This window comes from Leiobunum rupestre, chromosome 4, assembly GCF_980474605.1.
Source record: "Leiobunum rupestre chromosome 4, qqLeiRupe1.1.hap1, whole genome shotgun sequence".
Classification (NCBI taxonomy): domain Eukaryota; kingdom Metazoa; phylum Arthropoda; class Arachnida; order Opiliones; family Sclerosomatidae; genus Leiobunum; species Leiobunum rupestre.
In genome coordinates this window covers 62375555-62397088 of record NC_143387.1, presented here as the reverse complement: position 1 = coordinate 62397088, position 21534 = coordinate 62375555, and the positions used below count along the sequence as shown (strand labels likewise).

General features: G+C 38.8%; 2 protein-coding genes across 5 annotated transcripts in view; one reads left to right on the top strand and one right to left on the bottom strand.

The window, feature by feature from the left end:
- LOC149948671 (uncharacterized) overlaps positions 1-21534 on the bottom strand; it is a 39014-nt gene that overhangs the window by 17390 nt on the left and 90 nt on the right. Inside the window, exon 2 of the mRNA XM_090173762.1 lies at positions 16069-16200. The gene's annotated coding sequence lies outside the window, so the exon portion shown is untranslated. The remainder of the gene's footprint in view (positions 1-16068; positions 16201-21534) is intronic.
- LOC149948672 (ATP-binding cassette sub-family C member 4-like) lies at positions 1895-21517 on the top strand. 4 transcript variants are annotated; one of them, XR_016480681.1, is made up of 27 exons: positions 1895-1974; positions 4262-4340; positions 5179-5289; positions 5664-5787; positions 5872-6090; positions 6362-6451; positions 6927-7090; positions 7655-7780; positions 7848-8217; positions 8292-8381; positions 8445-8636; positions 8705-8799; positions 8852-8938; positions 9010-9106; positions 9548-9760; positions 9815-9990; positions 10060-10334; positions 10723-10802; positions 11272-11422; positions 12951-13175; positions 13239-13339; positions 13888-14100; positions 14167-14412; positions 14493-14665; positions 14718-14823; positions 15928-16214; positions 21255-21517. XR_016480681.1 is itself a non-coding variant. In XM_090173760.1 (26 exons), the coding sequence occupies exons 2-26, from the start codon at positions 4273-4275 to the stop codon at positions 16135-16137; spliced, it is 4002 nt and encodes a 1333-aa protein (XP_090029886.1). In that variant the 5' UTR covers positions 1895-1974; positions 4262-4272; the 3' UTR covers positions 16138-16495. The 4 variants fall into 4 exon arrangements, 2 of the variants coding, with proteins under 2 accessions (XP_090029886.1, XP_090029887.1); XR_016480680.1 differs by lacking the exon at positions 21255-21517 and adding an exon at positions 16382-16495; XM_090173760.1 differs by lacking the exon at positions 21255-21517 and having other exon boundaries at positions 15928-16495.

Below are 21534 nucleotides of genomic sequence, written 5' to 3'. Positions count from 1 at the left end.
GCTGCCTTTAAAATTGAAAACTGAAAAATCGCTTCATCAATTAAAAATCCAGCTAAAAACACTAGTAAAAAATAACTCGATATTGTTTTAATACCTGTTCTCATTTAACATTGATTCTCTTGATTTCTCTTTTTTTTTGTAATACCTAATTGAATCTATAATTTAACCCGCAATTGACTAAAGAATTTAAAAACACCCCCCTAAGTACAAGCACTGCTTAGGTAGGGGGGGTTCTGTTGTGCACTATTTTATGTACTACTTCATTTTCAAAAAAAATAAAAAATTTCAAGCGCAATAAACAATAAATAAATAAAATATGGACACCAAAATTAAAATAACTATTTCAGAGTATTTATACCAGTTAAATATATTTGGAAGTTAAATGAGTTTTTTATATGAATTAGGGTCTTTGTTCAACTTTTAAAACATGTATAAACTGATATTTGCAACAGGTTTCCCTCAGAACAGGTAGCTCCTCCCTTTCCGTCATGTGACCAAAGCGTACCTTCCGACTTTCCAAAACACGTTATCATGTAGCCACAAAATTTTAAACGATTCTGTGACCCTTTAAATAGAATATGGAAAAAGGTCGACTTTAAAAATAGGTTTTTTCGTTGCAATTTTGCGAAAATAATATGCGTTCCGCTTGAGTGAGATAACAAAGCCATAAAAATATTTTAAACAAATCGATCAAGCACTAATAATTTATAAAAACATAAATTTTTCATTTTTTAAATTGAGGAACAGTTACGTTATTGCCTTTTAGAGTCATAGTTACAAAATTACTACCAAATAGGTTTATTAAGCCGCAAATCTACTTGGACCCGCGATAGGTAGAAATAATTAAAATAGGCAATTTAACGAATCGATATTCTTAGAGCAGTTATTGGCCAAAAACAAGGGCGTATTTAAGAGGGGGTTGAAATGAATCAAGGGTGGATACAAAACCTAGCATTTATTTTATGATTACAACATCATATTTATTAAGGATATCGTTCTTAGCAAGTGCTACTAGTTTAATTTAAAATAAATGGCATTTCTAAACAAACAAACTATCGAATATATTCACGATAAAATATATTAAAAAGAACAACTGGCGGTAGAAGGCGCTAGTGTCACATTTCAAAAATTACCCTATACATGTATACCTCAAAGGCGATGTTACAGGTACCACTCATTATCTTTTGTTTACGTTATACGTTGGTATTAAGTGGAATTAATTAGGCAAATGGGGGCTAACAGTGAATTTAAAAAATATACCTTTACGTAGCCTAGAAATGAAGACGACTGATATTACCATAAGTCTATAATATTGTTCCATAAGTTGGCCACTTTGGGAAATATTTTACTGAGAGCTAGTAACGTAGTGACGTCATCGCAAGAAGAAAATCTCCCCCTAGTGAGGTGCTGTCAAAGGCTACGCGTGACGCGTTAGCAATAGGATGGCCGTAATTCAGCCCTCTGTCTTGTGAATAGCTCTCAGTATAGAAAGTGTCACACTTATGTCACGATATTATACACTTATGATATTACTCAACGTTATTTCTTTCCAAGAAGTAGAAGCGGCGGGAAATTCCGATTCCAAGCAATGTCGTTTCGCCATAGCGCATTAATTCGCAATTTCAAGGAAGAACGAAATCGCAATAATTCTCGTTTCATTGTATGAAATATGTCCCAAAGACAGTTGAATGTCATTTCGTAGATGGACACAATAAAAATATGAATAATACCGATAAATTAACGTTAGCCGTGCATTGCGACGCGGAGTGGAAATCCGAACCAAGAATCCTACACCTGCGTCCTTTAAATTTCTCCCCCCCCCCCCCGGGCCGGTGTTTGATATCGCATTTCGACGTGTATTAAAACGATATTTCACTTTTCGAGCCATTTAAGTCGTGGATTGGAGAGATTATAACGTCCGTTGCCATATCTAAAAAGAATTTGATAATAATACGACCGTCAAGCTGTTAGAAGGTAAGTCCGGAGTAAGCCGGTATCAGGGCTAAATTAACCATTAAGCAAAATAAGCACTTGCTTACGACATCGAGGTACTTTGCAATTAGTAAAAGGCGGATAAAACGTTATCATGTAAATTAAGTGCGAGTACGAATTGTTATTTTTCAATTCGAAAATGAAACGGTTTATTATTGTTTATTTACACGGAGGTGCCAAATCCTTCTCCCAAGTTTTTCACCTAAAAGCATATACAACATAATACCAATAAGTGGGGCAATAAGCGGATTTTCAGAATTATTGCTCAATCAAGGTTTAGTTCAAGCGATCATAAATATTTCGTGCCTCTGAATATAAACAACAATGAACCGTAAATTTTTTAGATAAAAACTTACAAAGTTTGTATAATTTAACTTTAAATTCGAAATGTTTTCTCACGAGAGTAGGAACTATATCGACAAATAATTTTCTAACACGCGCTACGCTTTGTTTTTAACGGAACTAGCATCAATCACCTCTAGTTTAGTTAAACCCGGTGGCATAATGTGAAACTAGTTGATCCAAAAAAAGTATGGAAGTTCCAAAAATTATTCAGCCCTGCTCAGTGGCGGTGGAAGGGATTTTTTTTTGGGGGGGAGGTTCATACGCGCTGCCAACTTTGTTTCAAGCGCGCAACCAAAGTAGGCAGTTGGGGAAATAGGTTAACCATGGTCATTGTCTACCATGGTGATCGTTGACACAGGCAACGAAGATAAGGGATCGCTCGGAACGGATCTCTGGTATCCGGAAACCTTCACCGCGAAAATAGTTATAAATTAGAATTTTACACGTATGACAGCTATGGATCCTCCCAAAGTAAAATCAATAACTTACGTTTCCATTTTAACTATTTCTAACTATTTTTATCACGCAACTCTTCACTCCAACTTTGACCTCGTTTATAGACGAAAAAACCGCCTCGAATAACTTCACATAACCGAAAAACAAATCAACTCCTCTGATCCTTATCAGATTACTTTAAAACTAGGCTTATCGCCGAGTCGAGTTTCAAGTAACCATAGTCCGTGTTTCCCAAGATTGTCCAAACTGAATCCGACCGGATAATCAACTTCTTCAACCGATCCCGACCTGTTCCGACCAACACGTACAGTGATATGAAAGCCTCAATATAATATACAACCTCACCTATAATTATGGATTTGATGTCAAAAGTAGACTTCAAATAACGACCATTCTCAAAACATTGGTGTACTAACTCTAAAACTGGTCGTTTGCTGCTTAAAGCTAGGAGCTAGGGGCGTGTTTGTTGCTCCTAGCTTAAAGTTACTTCTTTCCTGAGTTTTGCTTATCCATTAGCCCCCCCCCCCCCCTGAATACCATAATATTGTCTAAGTTTTGAAGCCAGTAGAGGATCAACCAATAGACTTGGTAGGCATCACCCTAGTAGCCCGAAACTTGGCATAAGGTAGGAAGAGGCCAAAGCAGAGGCTAGAGCATTGTCAGGGGGCTCGGGTTGCCCTACCCGACCAGGCGGAAAGCCAACATTCTAGCTGGACATCTGGAAGAATAGTTTTTTCTAAAACACGTATAAATTACTTTACATTAAAAGCCTTTTCGGTAACTAGTTTTAAAACAGTAAAGAAACGTATGACCGTAGCTTAGGATAGGGCACTCTGTCACATTTCCATTTAGGGTCGTTTTATACGCTACGACTACTGTGAAAAAAATAATTAAACATGGTATGAATTTATCAATAGGATGCTTTTGCATTTTTATTCCATAGCCGCCTATAGCTTCTTTGTTAATTGAAATTTACTTTTAGCCAAAGACCTAAAAATGTTGGGTGGGCTCAATGGTTTCAATGAATAACGAGCCAAGTTATTCACCGATTCACAATTTGTTTACAGCTAAGATTCGATTTTAACGTTTTTATTTATACTAGATGAGGCCCATATACACGTTTCGGCGGAAAGTTAATAAATACTCGGAATTATTATAAAACTACATTTTCTGGTACGACTACGGATATTTAAAAATCGGTCTCGCTAATCCAGTAAATGGTGTCCTCCCTGTTATAAAAGGGATTTGTATTTCAAAGGGAAAATAAATATTCATTCATTCATCGGTCTATTGTAATGGAATTTACAGAATCAAAGGGTTTTTGGGGGAAATAGTTTGAAGAGAAGGCAGATACGTAAAAAATACAGTTTCCAATGATGGAACTCGTTCAAAGTGTATACCCTGTAATAAGTCAGGGAATTCTTTTTTAATATCTGTAATCGACTACGTTTTTACTCTTCGCGTAAAGAAGAAGAAAAAATGGAGGTTTCAGATTCCAAATCCAATCCTTGGTTAAAAGCGAACTTCTTCCAGAGACTTTTCCACAGGTAAATTAAACAAAATTTCCGTTTTAGTGTGATAATTAAATTAGAGGATTATTAACTACGCGTTCTGAGCTCTTTTAGAAACCTTAAGTCCAGTGGCGTAACTAGGAACTCTGCCCCCCCCCCCGCGAAAAACGACTCGGAGCCCTTTTAAATAGCACCGATTTTAATCATAAACATTTGGGGGCCCCCTAGTTTTCGCCCCCCCCCCGCGCCGCGGGATCTGCGGAGGCACTATTTACGCCACTGCTTAAGTCTATGCCATAGCAAGATGGGCCATTTTTTAAACCAAGGTAAATTATAGCTTTTAAAGGGAATATAACTTACAACAATTTTAGGGATAACGTGCGCAACCAATTACCACTAAGTCGTGCCGAAAATATCAAAAGCCATAGGAGGGAATGTCCAATAACTATTGTTTGAATGGTGAAACGAAATGTGTAGGAAAATTATGAAAACATTTCAACTGCCATATATGATATTAATTTTTGAACCGACCATCTTTGATTTATAAATTTATCTATTGACGAAAACTTTCTAACCATTTATTAAGTGCTGAATTTTTATAAAAGGTTGCTACAAGGAAAACGTGTCGTTCAGTATTAACAGAGGTTTATATTAAATAATTATCAGGATAGTAGTATTCATTTAGACAATTTTCAACCGGCGCGAATTTCACGCCAAACCGCGAAAGTACACGAGGCATCCTGGATCACCGCTAGAGGTTGTAAAATGTAGAAATTACACTCCCTAGAAATATTTACTGATTTATAAATAATATTTTCCCGATTTTAAATACTTATGAATTAACATTACGACGATATTGTTTTACGAACTGTAGTTGGGTTTATCGTTTGGTTATTCTGGCAAACAAGAGGGACTTGAATGAAACGGATTTGTACAAATGCATCCCGAAATACCAATCGAAATTAATCGGAGAAACATTCGAGAAGTAAATTAATTATTATTATTATTTATTAAATCAAATCATTTAACAATAAAGACCTATTCGCACGAGCTAACATTTTTGTCCAACCTTATGGGAGCGCAGCTTTCGTCCCGAGTTCGCGAAAACACGTTGCATTTTCGTGGACACGCTCCACAAAAAGTCGACGAGATATATTATATTAATATTACCCTTCAGTTTTGCGTTATGAAAAGATTAGATTGAAATGTTTAGAGCGAAGTCTTGGTCACAAAAACCAACGGTTCTTTCAAACTTGGTCAACGCGTTTTGGAAATATTTATCATTCACGGAACAACTTGGTCTTCAAAAATGTTGGCTCACCAAAATCTAAAAAACCTAATTAAATAATTACGCTATAGACAATGGAAGAAAGAATTAAAGAAGAGAGACCATCATCCAAAATACAGGCCCAGTCTGGTGAAAGCCATTTTCCGTGCCAATAAAGGACCCATAATTTACTATGTCACGTTGTCAGTTTTACAAGTATAAAATTAAATTATTTCGTAAATTAATAATTTTAAAAACAATTCATTTTGACGATTGGTAATTGCGAATGAAATTGGTCAGAATTGCTTTTTGAGGGTGATTCAACCTTTGATTTTGGGCGAAATTGTACGATATTATAACCACGGTGGAAACGAATACGGACTGACTCTCGAAAGCTGCTTCATTTTGTTATGGCTAAGCTCGATGGTTTTTTCCTATCTCGGCAATTTTATATTTCACGGCGGAAGCGAAGAAGGAATACGAATCAGAATTGGATGTTCGCATTTACTCTACAAAAAGGTGACATTAGTTTTCATTTAATTAACCGTAGTAGATCTAAGTATGACACTATAGGATATCGGTTACTAAGAGTTTGACGCAGAGGGATTGCGTAGCCAGGAATTAATCAAGGGGTGGGCTCAAACTATAACATTTTTAGAGAGGCAGTCGCGAAGGGAGTTGAATTCGGTGATTATACGAGTATTAAAATAGGACGTGTCATACTTATCTTAAGGTGACTTATGTCTTAAATTATAACATTTTCACTCACTAATTTGAATGCATTTTCTAGGTTTTGAATTTAAGTACGTCCGCTTTGAGTGACATAAAATTGGGACAAATAATCAATATGATGTCTAATAATTTCAATCGATTTGAAGTGGTGAGAAAATTAAAATATTTAATTGATGGATAGTCTTTAATACATTACGTGTTGAGTAAGGTCTAATTTAAGTGATAATAACAAGAACCTTGGTTACTAAGAACGTACGACAGGCCGGTAGCTAGGATTTTTCAGTTGAGGGGGCCCAGCAAATTCCTAAAGGGCACACTTAAAAATCAATTTGTTTCCAAAGACCTATGAGGCTAAGACTACTTCAAAATGAGCTTAAGGGTCCACACGGGTCACACTGGCGTTTGGCATTGGTACACGTGCTTTAAATAAGTATAAATTAAATCTATATAAAAAGTAAATCGAAGTGGAATTTCAAATCACCTTAGTTTGATAAGAGATAATTCCGACCTCTATACAAAGTTATACAAGAACGTCTTCTGATATCGCTGTATCGATTTTCAGTAGCTGTAATTTGTTTTCTCTTGTTTGATACATATACTGAGAGTAAAAATCTTTTGAATAGACGGGCAAGTTTTTCCCATTCGTAATAGCATCGCCGCTGCATCTGATCGTCTCCGGGCTCATTTTGTGGAAAATCATGGGAGTATCTACGACAGCGGGATCTCTCATTTTCCTTGTACAACTATTGTTTCAAATTGCCATGGGCAAAGTGACGGCCAACCTCAGGTACGCGCCTTTCGAAAGTATATCATTAACCGATTCGTAAGACCACCCCATCCGTGTCTTAAACTAGAGGGCTGCATTAGAAGCAGAAACGTTACCATTCCCGCCATTTCCCGACCTCACGCCTTTTCTTATAAACATTCCCGTTAGATTTGACATAAATGTTATCATTCCCGTGTCATTTCCGAAATTAACATTCCAAATTTAAAATATAGCGACCAAAGTGAAAATCCATTCCCAACCATTCCCGAACTCAAAAGTAACATTTTCCATCCATTCTCTAACCGAAATAAAAGATAGGTCCACGGACGCCTGCAGGGTGGTGTCGTTAAATGACGACTGCCCATCTTAAACTATGTATGAAGATTGTCACACGTACAAAAATGTTGGCGGGTGCTCGTGGGCCAATCTGATCCCCACCCACACCCGCGGTCACCATAGTAAATGGTTTAAAAAACGTTACTAGGCAGTTCTATATCTCAAACGGCTAAATCATTGTCAGGATAACGTTTTATTAATTAACCGAAGAGTGTAAGATACAAGGCCAATCTTTTCACATTGTTTCAGGAACAAAACATCTAAAATAACCGACGAACGAATCCGAATTTTGAACGAGAGCGTATCAGCTATAAAAGTGATTAAAATGTACACTTGGGAGAACAAAATGGTTCATCAGGTCGAAGCCGCGCGAAAGTATTTACACATACCACAATCAAACATCCTTAAAGACAACCTGACTAAAAGTACGAAACTTTCGTAGAAAGGAGATAGCGCAACAACTTCGACAGTCTACTACGGTGGGACTGGCATCCGACATGGCCCAATTATTCGGAAAGTTGGCCCTCTTCGTGACCATAATGGCCTATTACTTGCGCGAGGGGATCACCATCACATCTATTAACTTGTTCATCGCCATGAGCTTCTTCGAAAGCCTGCGCTTGAGCTTTCGCCTCTTTTCGTACTCCATCATCAACGTGGCCGAAAGTTTGACCACCTTGAAACGACTGGAGGAGTTCCTGCTCTTGGAAGACAAACGAAACGACCACCCGAACACCGACAGCGAGGCCGACGGTACGGAAAGGAATCACGCGCCCATAATCACCAAGAACGTGGTCGCTACCTGGAGCGCGGTACGCGATTGCTCGTGGTATTTATGTATTTAATAGTTTGTTTAAAATGGTTTCTTTTCCGCGACTGGTTATAGAAATGTAATGTATCGGCTGTAAGCAATTTATCCATGTCCATCAGGAAAGGAGAGTTGGTAGCCATTATTGGCCCTGTAGGAGCTGGGAAGGTAATAGTCTGACGCCAAATAGCTTAGTTCATAACGAGAATCATGTTTATTTTTTTCTCGAAGACATCGTTATTGAAATTGCTGATGGGGGAATTGCGAATCTCCGAAGGGGACATGAAAGTGATCGGAAAAATCGCGTACGTACCCCAAGAGGCGTGGCTACACACGGGAACCATTAGAGAGAATGTGCTATTATTCTCTAATATCACCGAAAACAAATACTTGCAGGCACTACACGTTTGCACCTTGGATAGGGTAAGAGCGGCAAAAACCGCCAGCTAGTCTAGAGAACAGAATCATTACAGCCAAACTAATTAACGCAGGACATAACTATGATGGAGCTGGGCGATAAAACTTTAGTAGGCGAACAGGGAGCATTGCTCAGCGGTGGACAAAAGGCCAGGGTCAATCTGGCCAGGTAAGTAATGGAATATCCGTGTGATTACATCCTAAGCAATGTTTTCCAATAGGGCACTATGTTCAAACTCGGACATCTACTTATTGGACGATCCTTTGAGCGCGGTGGACGCCTCAGTGGGCAAAAATATATTCCAAAAGTAACCACGTTTGCCACAAAAAAATCCCCTCAAATTCAAAACTAGTACTGACTCAAAATATTTATTTTTAGCTGTATTGTTGATTACCTAAAGGGGAAAACGCGGGTGTTAGTTACTCATCAAGTACAACACCTTAAAAACGTCGACAAAATTATAGTCATGAAGGAAGTGCGTTGTTCACGATCACTGTAAAGACTGGTTTTCACTACAGAAAAACGCCACGATAACGAGCGTCAACGCAAAAAAAAAGTGTATTAGGCCTAAGCCTAAGGCTTGGTTTCCACTAGCATTTTTCTTTAAGCACGGAAAACAGCCCGTCATTCAAATTAGGCACTTAAAAACGATTTAACGAGCGTAAAGAAAAATACATTATTACTCGAGCTAATGTAAACCACGCTTAAAGGGAGTATAACCTAAGCACGGAAGGTCTAGCTTCCAGCAATACTAACTCGCGCCACGAGTTAGTATTGGCGAAAGCTATAGACTTTCTCTGCTAAGGATTAGACTCCCTTTAACGGAGATTTTTGGCGTCGACGCTCGTTGTCGTGGCACTTTCGCCTTAGTGAAAACCAACCTTTGAACGGAATTTCTAACAAAACTACTTTACAGGGAAAATGTGAAGCGAACGGAACGTACGAGGAACTAACGGCGCGAGGAATCAACTTAGAGACGTTGGTCACTTTAGAAGGGCCGGAGGAACCATCAACCGACAAAAGTAAAACGGAGCTAGAACGAAAACTGAGCGATGCCTCAAACCAAAGTTTAGATACTAAAAAGGAAAGCAAAGCTACAACTCAGAATAACGACACAAAAATCACCAACGTAAGCTATAGCGATGCAAAAGAAGGATAACGCGTAATACGTTTTCAATTTAAGAATGTCCAAGAAATACTGGAAGTTGAAATAGGTAAATGCTCGAAAAGGACCACGGCTAAAACTTTGTGGCAATATATCAAATCCGGAGGAGGCATTCCCGCCATCTTGCTAATTTTCACGTTGGCTCTTCTGTCACAAGCGTTTTTCAACGGTACGGACATATACCTCTCCTTGTGGTACGTTTTATTTAGACTAAAAGCCCTAGACGCTGTAAATTTTTAATGACCTGCCCTGGTGTCCTATAGGACGTCCGCTAGACACTGTCCAGTGGAAAATAGCACCGTTAACCGGGCCACCCCCTTTAATAGCACTATCCCAGGATCCTGCCTTTCGTTCCTAAAATCCAGGAACAGCTATTTCTATACCTACATCTTGCTCATATCCTGTCTTTTGGTTTTATGGATGGCGAGAATAGTCGCGTTTTACGCGCTTACTAACAGAGCGGCTGACAGAATTCACCACAAAGTGATCAGGAGACTATTCCAGGCGCCCATGTCATTCTTTGAAACCAACCCGAGTGGTATGTAATTAAACTCTAAAGACTGGTTTTCCCCAGGGTCAAAACGCCGCGACGTTGTGCGTCAAAGCCAAAAAAATGCATTCGCGTTTGTTTCCACTAGCGCGTCATTCAACTTAGGAACGTACAATCGTTTTCTCGCTCGTAAAGAAATTACATTATGACGCGCCCTAGTGGAAACCAAGCATTTAAGCCTTAGTTTCCACTAGCGCGTGTACTGACACGTCATTAAACTTTGGGACGTACAATATTTTTCACGCGCGAAAAAGAAAAATTCAGTACATCGACTCGCCCTAGTTTAAATCAAGCTTTAGACTTAACGAGGATTTTTTGCGTCGACGCTCGCCGTCGTGTAATTCTTTAGAGGTTACTTTCTAACTTAATTTTACAGGAAGAATACTGAACAGAGTAACCAGGGACATGGGAACCATCGATGATCTATTAGCCTATATGCTGTGCGAAAGTCTCATGGTAAATGAGTTCAATATCATCAAGAGTGCATAAAGATACCAAGAATATGGTTTCTGTTACTATTCACGCATACTTCGTAGCGTAATTTCGTCCGCCTTTTAATCACAAAACGTAAACATAGATGGCGTTCGTCTGTCAGGGGCGTGCAAAAGGGCGCAAAATTAGGGGAGGAGAAGCCTTGATTTTGCCAACTCTACCCTAATTTTTCCCAAAAACGTCGTCTAGAACTTCATTCTGCCACTGAGCAAAATTATTGGTAGGAGGCTGCCCTTCTCTCCCAGGGAGAGTCTCCCTAGAAGTGACGTCCCAGCCGTCCGTGTGAAAGAGTGTAACGAAAAATCAAAAACAGACAAACTGTTGCTACAAAGTATGCGGGGGTGGATTTAGACCCGTATTCTTTTAGGTACCCGAATGAATTTTTGGTATCATATAAAAACATTTCTAAGTAGTATCCGACCTTATATTATAGGTAGCGGTGCTAGAATTGGGATACTTGTTCGTCATTGTTTACTATTTCATTATGATGATAATACCAGCTATCCTTTTGATGATAACTTGCATCACACTGGGATACTTTTTCGTCAAGCCAAGTCACGATTTTCAGAAATTAGACTCATCGTGTAAGTTTTAAAATCACCAAATCGTAATGTATCTTCAATGAGGTATTTATTTCAACTATGGGAAAATGACTATGTTGAGACTTTTTTTTAGCGTTGCTCCCAATCCCCCTCACGCTCGAATAGTTAGCTGCTTTCCCACTCTCGTGGGGCGAGGGGGGAATTCGACCATCATGGCCGCGTATCCGAGGGGCTAACCACTCTTAGAAAGTCTGTACACCGGATTACGCTTAGATTAGCACTGCCAAAGGCAGGGACTTCAAAGATTACGCGTAATCCTATTAGTACAGTCAAAGGTACGGCTCTGTACACCGATTACGCGGAGTGATCAGCCCCTCGCGCGTATCGTTTCAACAGTTATTATCTTCGAGTATAAATATAAATACACTCTTCACTGAGAGAAAAAACTGTAGAATTTACAGAAATATTTTACAGCACCCGTTCTGTATTTTTTTAAATACAGTACAGTACTGTTTAAATTACTATATTCGAGAAATATTTACAGTATAAATTACAGGATGTTTCATAGGTATTTAAAATACAGGGGCTTCATGTAGTATTTATCGTTGAATAGTAATATATACATACATTTTCGGTACATATTACTATTTGTTTATAGTAAAAATTAGAGGTTTGTTTCAGATATTTGTAATAGAGGACAGCCATGTATTTTCTATCGTAGAAATGTTATATATGTATATATTTGTTCAATACATATTACTACGTATTTACAGTAAAAAATGAAGACGATTTAAGGTATTTCAAATACAGGTAGTTTCTGTAGTTATTGTGGTCGAAGTTGAATTGCTACCAAACAGTAATAATCCATAAAAATTAATTATTTGTTGTAAATCAACTAATATGAAGAAAAGATTTTTAGCGACATCTCGTACAAGCACCAATGGAGTCATATTTTTAATTACCTATCAAATGAAAACCAATTAACGTTAATACATTTAAATGCAAATTCATCGCGTTAGTGTTTATGGTTTGAACTAAGTTTAATACGTGTCTGAATTCCGAGCCAATGAGTTGCATTACTATGTTGTGCACGTGTTTATGGCTCTTGCTTTGGACTCTAGTTCTGCTGGAGCTTATTGGTATATATTTAGCAAATTTGTTGAATATTTTTTCCAATTAAAGTACCTTATTGGTTAAAAATTAATTACGGAAATGTTTAGTGTACATAAAATTATTTTAAAAAAGGGTAGTAAGAACAAATAGAATATATAATATTTCCTGGCTATATTCAGGCAGTTTTTAAATGTAAATTCCGTAAAATTTACAGGCGTGTTGGAAATTTCAATTATTATTTCAGTTGTATACAATACCATGATTCTGGTTGAAAATTTTACTATCAGCTATTTGTATAAATTACAGGAATCTCAAGTAAAAGATATTTACGAAACTTTCTGTAAACAATACAGAACATTCCTGGCTACTGTGCGTCCAGGATTTCCATGTAATTTCTACGCAATATTTTTCTCTCAGTGTTGGTATCTTTAAAGACTTCAATAGCATTACATTTTAGCTGGCAGCCCAGTGTACTCCCACTTGGCCTCGAGTGTACTCGGACTGCATACGATCAGGAGTTTCAAAGGACAGGACAGATTTTACAACACGTTCAGCGTTCTTTTAGATAAGCAAACTTCGGCGACTATAACCAATTTGACCAGCTGTTCATTCTTCCAAACTGGCATCGAAGTTGTTTGTGTTTTCTTTCTGACGTGCGTTCACGTCATGGTTTATTTTTCAAGTAAATATCCGGGTGTAACTACGAGATGTCATCGGTTAAAACGAAATTAATCGACATTTTCAGGTGGCAGTGGAAGCTCAGCGGGTCTAGCTCTATCCTCGTGCTTACAAATCGCTCTAGCCTTGCAATACGTAGCTTTATTGATGTTAAATAGCGTTTCTCTGGTACGTTCGATTCTTTTTTTTATTTAATATAATAATTATTGCATACGCAAGGAGCAAACATATGAGAGTCGTGTCCGGTAACAAACCCAACGCGTCATCGTGATGCCAACATTAGAATGGGGACTGACAAAAGTAGACTTTCCGCTCGACTTTGAAGCGATGTGATGGCGTCAAAGTCACATACTAGTTTCTCTTTGACGTCATCACGCCGCTTCACGGGTAAAAATAATATCCGATGGCCACCCCAATTCTCCGGCTAGCATCAGGGCCGTGCAGAGACATTTCGGGCCCCGGGGCAAATTATGTCATCACGGGCCCTTCTAACTGAAATTTTCAAGGGGGGGGGCGTGTGCTGGTGAAGGGGAAGCCGATGGGCCGGGCCCCTATATTGTACCGGGCCCTTTTATCGTCAGGCCCCGGGGGTTTTGTCCCTCCTGCCCCCTCCTCTGCACGGCCCTGGCTAGCATCACTGTAACGCGTTAAAATTGTTTCACAACACTACTCCTTCTTTTTACTCCATAGTATGAAATGCTTTAATTTGTTTCCAGTTGGTGTCAGTTGAAAGGGTATTAGAGTACAGAAAACTACCGAATGAACAACTATTTACCGACCCTAAAAACCAATCTTCCACCGTGGCTAAAATGAAGGAGAATTGGCCAGCCGACGGGTCGATCAGATTCGATAATATCTCCTTGTATTACGACTATTCTAAACCACCGTCGCTCCGAAATATTAGCTTCGAAATAAAACCCGGACAAAGCGTAAGTACTCTATTTATTACGGGTGCCAAAAATGACTCGGATTTATAAGTCCAGTGTACTTGTAAGGTTGGAATTGTGGGCAGAACCGGCGCGGGGAAAAGTTCCATCATAGCGGCTCTTATGCGACTGAGAGAACCCGAAGGTCGCGTACTAATAGACAACGTATCCACCAAGGATATTAGTTTGGAACATTTACGCGGCAATATATCGGTCATTCCTCAAGACCCTGTACTATTCAGCGGACCACTACGACAGAGCATAGACCCTGACTGCAAATGGCCAGATTTCAAAATATGGAATGCCTTGAAACAAGTTTGTTTTACCGATAAACACATTTGATAAAAACTTAATACCGATAAAAATATAATATTGATACACACGCACCACTAAAGGTTCAGTTGGACGCTACAATTAGAAATTTACCACGTGGCTTAGACACGATTTTAACGGATGGTGGTAGCAACTTCAGCGTGGGTCAACGCCAATTATTATGTTTGGCTAGAACAATACTACTCAATAACAAAATATTGGTTCTGGACGAAGCGACTGCTAATATAGACCCTAGGTAACTCTAGAAATATGGATTTTACAGCTTGATAATCCATTTTCGTTTATAGAACGGACAGTATGATACAGCAAACTGTCAAGGAAAACTTTAAAAGCTGCACGACCTTAACCATCGCCCATAGATTGGACACGATAATGGACTGCTCTAAAGTTATGGTTAGCGATTCCGTTCAGTTAAGTTCAGTCAAGAATTAATTTAGTTATTGTAGAGTTTCTAAACACCATCCTCTCATACTTTGCGTCTGTTTTTGATATTTAACGAACTCCCCACCCGATCGCTACTAATGCAGGCCGTATATTCTCCAAGCTTTAATGCAGACGATTGCCACATTCAACGATAATATAGAACTACGTACCCTAGATTCGAATTCGCCAGTTTCAATAATGTAAAGGTATTTTAAAATACCACAAGTACAGCCAACTTCAATAGTTTTGACACGCGCTTTTATTTTAAAGCAATTGGCCCAGATGGTACTCTTCCGCGAGACTAATTTGAAGTACGCGTAGCCTCTTTCAGTGCTAAATTTATAAAGCAACAGATGGCGATAATGTTATTGAAACTGGCAAATTCAGACAGCTTTCTGAATGATGGTTTTGAAAAATCGGCTTCCGACGGTAGCTGTAGGGCGCTATCTATAGTTGGTTACCATGGTAACTATGAAGCTTAATTTTTCGGAGTTCCGGCAGGAAATGGGTAAAATCATAGTAAAATCTATTGACAATGCGCAAGGCAGTGATTTCGTATCTAGGATACGAGGGCTATATTATCTTTGCGATTAAAAAGCAGACAAACTTTCGTGACGAAGTATGGAAGGGTGGTACCAGAGCTAATGCCCCATATTCTTAGGTACCTGAATTAATTCTTGGTTCAATTTGCCAGTTTCAATAACATTACCGCCATCTATCGGTTTAGGGACTTGGCAGTTCTACGTCACAGTTTTTTTCAATAGTTTTCATCGTGGGGAGAAAAATATGACCACAATGGCGGCCATGGCCAAAGCTACGGAGTGCCAAGTCTCTATAATAATAATAATAATCAGCTAGACTAATACCCAAGGCAGCGCGTTCTTAAATTTAGTCTCGCGCAAAAGTATCATATTGGCCAATTAAGATAAAATAAAAGCGCGTGTCCAAACTATTAAAGTTTACTGTACTTGGGGTATTTCAAAATACCATTACATTATTGAAACTGGCGAATTCAGATTAAAGTTTTACTTTGATTTCCTTCATAAAGATTTCACCACTTCCCTTTGCCTTTAGGTTCTCGATATGGGCACCCTTCTAGAGTACGAAGAACCCTACATACTATTGCAAAACAACACTAGCGCGTTCAGTTCTCTCGTGAACGAAACCGGACCTAGTGTCAGGGACTACTTGTTTAATAAAGCAAAAGATACTCACCTAAGGAGAAGACAGGCTTTCGTGAATGTTGCGAGTGGATTAGGTAGGCTGGAAACTTTCAGAGTGTGAACGTGATCGATTGAACGCCAAAATTCGACGAATGAACCACGAATCCGTCCAAAACGAAATCTACTGTAAATAGTTGAGTAAGTATTTTTTTAAATAAGCACTCGTAAAATCGACATCAAGTTGTCGAAATATACAACCAATGGGTCATTGGTGGTTTTCCAGAACTACTCTCATTTTCAATTTCGTAATAATAAAACGACTTTTACTTTTAAACAAATTTTCTCGTCGATATTGCAAATTGCAGGAACGGGGAGAGATACAGGAGTATAATGTAACCTCTAATACTTTGGAGGTAAGCCAAAAAGTTGGCGAAAAATTGAGATTTTAAAATAAATTTAGAAGCTGTTTTCAAAAATCATTATATTTTATTAGTTCATTTTAAGATGTATCTACATAGAATGTTCTTTAAAGGGAATATAACCTCAGGTATTTGGTGTGGAACACCAACGCTTGCAGCTCTAGCCGCTCTTGCCTTTGGCTTTAAAAATATTTGGCGCCACTGTACAGGGAAATTTAAAGGCAAGAGCGGCTAGAGTTGCAAGCGTTGGTGTTCCACACCAAATACCTGAGGTTATATTCCCTTTAAATTTCACATATTTTCGTTTCTTCTCCCAAATATAATTTGTGGGCTTTTGATTTTATTAACGCTTGTGACCTTAAGCACTTTGCGAAGCGGTAACTCTAAACTTCCAAGAATTTTCCTATGGCACACAAGAAAAACACAATAATCTCGCTTTAACGAAAAACACAATAGCACACTTGATTTTTTCCAAAAACCTCGCTTTAACAATTTATTTGGTAAGTTGCGTTGAAGGTATAAGCTTCGTGCGTAGTTTAAACTTTGGTCAGAAGTATCGCCGCCTACCGACTGAGTTTTAAATCAATCAAAATTATCTCGATATAAAGGCTACGTTCAGTGAAGCTCAACGGTCTCAACGTTGACAACTTTTTTTCACTGAGCGGTTTTTGTAATTTCCGGTTTTGACGTCACGTTGGCAACGTTAGCTCATCAAACTCACCGATTGAAAGAGTAGGGGTACGTTCAGCAGAGCTCATCGGACTCACCGATTACTAATCGGTGACCTCGGTTTCCTACTGTTCGCTTTGTCGCGTTTCCGGTCTTGACGTCACGATAGTCATCGGTTACTCACCGAAGTCATCGGCTGGAAGAGTCGGTTTTTCCGATGACTGACGTCATTTCTGACGTAAAACCACTATAGAAGCTACGGCATTTTAAAAAACACCGATGACTGAATAAAAGCGTTCAGCAACATACGACGTCATTTTGACGAAAAAGCTCATCGGTGGAAAATATCAATTCCATCGTTTTTTTTTTCGTTGACTGCTGCTGAACGTAGCCCAGGTTTCTTCGTTGTTAAACGGAATCGTGACGTCACAGCACACCGGAAGGCTCGCTGCGGACGACTCAGCAGACGATATTTAAAAAAAATTACAACAATCGTAAAAAAGCGTTCAGTTAAAATCTCAACGGAATTAACGCAAACGTAAGACCGTTAAGCTTCACTGAACGTAGCTCAAAGCTGAACGTTTCAGTTAAAGAACATTCAAATTCAAAAGTCGTCTGCTATTTCTTCACACATTAAGTTGACAGGTATTAAAGTAGATGGCGCTATCTTTTCTAAGCTCGAAGCCTATTTTGGAAAATGGACGCGAGAGCTATCTAAAGCGAAAAAGTCTAGTTGAAATCCAGTCAGATTTTGATATATTCGATTTAACAATGTTTTGGAATAAAATTATTTCCAATTGAATATTTTGAATTATGGAGGTTGAAACATTAGGCCTTGGACGGGGTAAATGTGTGCCGCTAACCTCACCCTGCATGGATCAGGCCCGGACTGGCCCGGGCGGCTAACCGGCGATCGCCGGTCAGAACGGGGTCAACTCAAATTGGGGGCCAAATAGGAAATATTTTGAATTAATGGGAAATGGGGCCCATACGATTGCATTGCCGGTGGGGCCAACTACTAGCCAGTCCGGCTCTGCCCTGGATTAAGAAAATCCAAGACCTCACACACTTCGCCCTATTTCCAGTCTCCCTTAACAATTTCCCTATCATTATACCCTGACAGAATATTTATCTTTGTTTAATTACATTTCTTTTGTAAAAAAAGGATCCGATTGGTCGGTAAGCTCGGAAACTTCACTTTCCTAAGTCATTTTCGCGACTAAAGAATTAGAATGCATGGATTTTCCATAAAAACCGCGAGAGACGCATTTATACAAAATAAATTCGTCAAATATGGTTCTGCATTTTTTACCGAGAGAAAGGCTATGGCAGCTAGGAGCAACAAACACAACAACCTGTCAAAAGTCGTGGATTTTCTTGTGTACGGTTTTCATTGGCTAGATGCTTTAGCGCCTGCTGCCGTCGGAAGGGGAAAATTCGGAAATTGTCTTCCCCCCGCCCGTAAAACATTCATCGTAAAGGCTCGTGACGATCTTCCAATGAAATTCGTACACCACCCTTCGTTAGCGTGTTTAAAGGCTAGCTGCGTTCTCCTTGTGTTTGATGCTCCTAGATGGCAGATAGCGCATGCGCAGTCGTTTTTTTTATCTATAAGATAATTTACCCCCCTGCATGGTCACTTGTGTTGCCCTTTAAGCCGGGACCATAGAAATCGGATAACAAACTACAACGCTTAATCGAGTGGCTGACAAGGTACCGATTAGATTCTTGGCTAAAACGACAGTAACGCCATCTGCGCTGCCTAAAGAGGCGCGCTCGCGCGTAACTTGGTTAAAAGTTTCCCCCCACCCCATTGAAATTAATGTAAAGTTGGCGATAATTAAACGTTAATTAACCTACCAAATGATATAAGAAATATTCCACTGACAATTTTTACCGTTTATATGAACTTAAATGTAATATAAAATCGTCTTGAAAAATCGTTTATCGCTTTATAACATTCAAAAATAATATTTTTCCCCCACATGTAGATAACCGAGCATCTGCTCGTCTAGGTAAAGTTTGTGTTGTCAACACGCGTATTTGAAAGAAAAATGAGATTTTAGAAAGTAGGTTGTAATTCGGAACGATATTAATACTTTTCACGAGTTTTGTCATCGGTGAATTATAAATATGACTTGAAATAAGTTTCAAGGTTTATTTAAAAGCTAGTTTCATAACTTTTCATCCATTGGTTCGTTCAGAATGTATCTTTAAAGTAGACGAAAATTTTAAGGCGCGGAATCTTGCCCAGTCTTAAGCCTCGGTTTAATCTACTGCGTATTTTGAAACGGAAAAACCCGATTACTATCGTTAAATCTTGGTTAAATGATGGCGAACGCTCCTTGTAATAAGAAACAAATAACTAAATACGTTCTAAGCTTATTTAACGCCAAAAATTCCACGTATTTCGTTATTTGTTTCGTATTAAAAATATCATATTATTAATCCAAGATTTAACAATAGTAATCGGGTTTTTCCGTTTCAAAATACGCGGGTTGACAACGCAAACTTATTATATTATTAATGTTAATAATTTTAATATTATTTTTGAATGTTATAAAGCAATAAACGGTTTTTCAAGACGATTTTATATTACATTTAAGTTCATATATAAACGGGAAAATTTTAATGTTGAATATTTCTTATATCATTTGGTAGGTTGATTCGCTCGCGTTCGAACCATAGAAATCTCATAGGTAACTAGAATCCTGCCGTGTAACTGGCAAATGGGCCAAACGCCGTGGCAGACGATAGCCAGATCTCAGCCAATCAGAGCTCAAAGAGTGGTTCTGCCAAGAATTTAATGTCACCAGAGAGAATGACGTCACCTATCTCCCGCTATAGTAGCGGATCCAAGGAGGATTATTATCCTCTTTGGCGGAACCACTCTACGGCCTCTCATTGGCTGAAGGTTCAAGGCGAACTGACGTCAAGCTCGGCCGTAGGCGGCAGCATTCTAGTTACCTATGAGATTTCTATGGTTCGAACAGTCTCATCGGTGTCGTGTTTTCTTTTCAAAGCATTGATACTGGATTTATTCCTTACGGCAGTCAATATGAACTTAAATTGAAGTGACCCATTATTCCGACTTTCCCATCATTTTGTCTCACACAACCTTCACAATAGCTTCATTTTCAAGCGATTTATTGCAAAAATAACAAGAGTTAGCTGGGTGGTAAATTTTAAACGCGGTTACATGAATAGCGGCGGATGCGTTTTAAGTCAACGAAGGCGCCAAATTGTAAGACGCGTTTCAGGTACAACGTTAAAACCGCGATTACGACACAACGATTGCTCGTATGTAAAATGTTCATAGAACATTTTTTGTAGGAAATAGCCGGACCCTAATGTTCATACTTGGGTTTATAGCCGTACATACAATACTAACGTAGATATTCGCGATAAACCCTTACTGTGCACCGGTTTTCCCCATAACCCCTGCTCGTAAAACAACTATTTCTAATAGTAACTTGTGAAAAGATATGTTTTTGTTTGAGTAATTACTCCTTAAATATTTAATTACGGAATTTTGAACCATTCTTCATTTTTTATTTAAAAAACTATCTTTCTATGATCTGAAAGAAACGCGTTTTCTAGTGCGTTCTTAGCGATTGGAAATTATGGTAAGAAGAAAACTATTTCTAACACTAACCTGTGAAAAGATATGTTTTCTTTTGAGTATGTACTCTTACACGATAAGTTACTTTAAAGATGTAAAAAAAAACCGCGTTAGCGTCGAGCTAAAGTCGGCCATTTAATTTTAGGCGAAATAGTGTTAGTTCACCAGTTTGGCAACGATTTTTTGGCTGTAACTTCGTTCAGTTGCGCGTATTGCTAAACGAAAAGCATGGGCCAAAGGCAGGCTTTTTTAAAAGTTCTAATCGGAACCCGCGACAAAATTTCCAAAATCGTTCTAGTTTGTTATTCGATTTCTATGGCCGGGACCAAGGGGCGGATTTTTTATTGTAGATTTGTCATGTTAAGTCTATGGAAGCGAAATTTTTGGTTTTTTATCCAAATGTTGTTTCCGATTTGGCTAAATGTCCGACCCCTCAGCCGGGACTGCAACCCCTCCAATCGTTTTTTGGCGCCACCGCCTAACGATTTTGAACGGCGTGCTGCCTACGGTTATAATATATTTTAACAGGGCTACCAGATTTTCCGTTGATATCAGTCTTCGGGTCAAAATTTCGCGGCGTCGGGGCCCGGGGCCTATTCCAAAGATCACGTTTTCGCCGACCCCGAGCAAAGAATATAAAGCTTTGCTCCGAGAGGACCGAGACGACTTAATAAAACAAACGTTCGCTAAGGCGGTAGACTAATATTTCCAGTCAGAAAGTTAAATTGACCACCAGGGGTAATCTTCCGAAAAAGTCGCTTCTTTTGAGTTTTGAATCGTGTTTCGAAACGTTTGTATGGACCATGGA

Coding starts and splice junctions, on each gene's coding strand:
- LOC149948672 (XM_090173760.1), top strand. CDS start 4,273: ATGGAGGTTTCAGATTCCAAATCCAATCCTTGGTTAAAAGCGAACTTC. Junction 4,341..5,178: donor TTCCAGAGACTTTTCCACAG/GTAAATTAAACA, acceptor TACGAACTGTAG/TTGGGTTTATCGTTTGGTTA. Junction 10,803..11,271: donor TGCTGTGCGAAAGTCTCATG/GTAAATGAGTTC, acceptor CTTATATTATAG/GTAGCGGTGCTAGAATTGGG.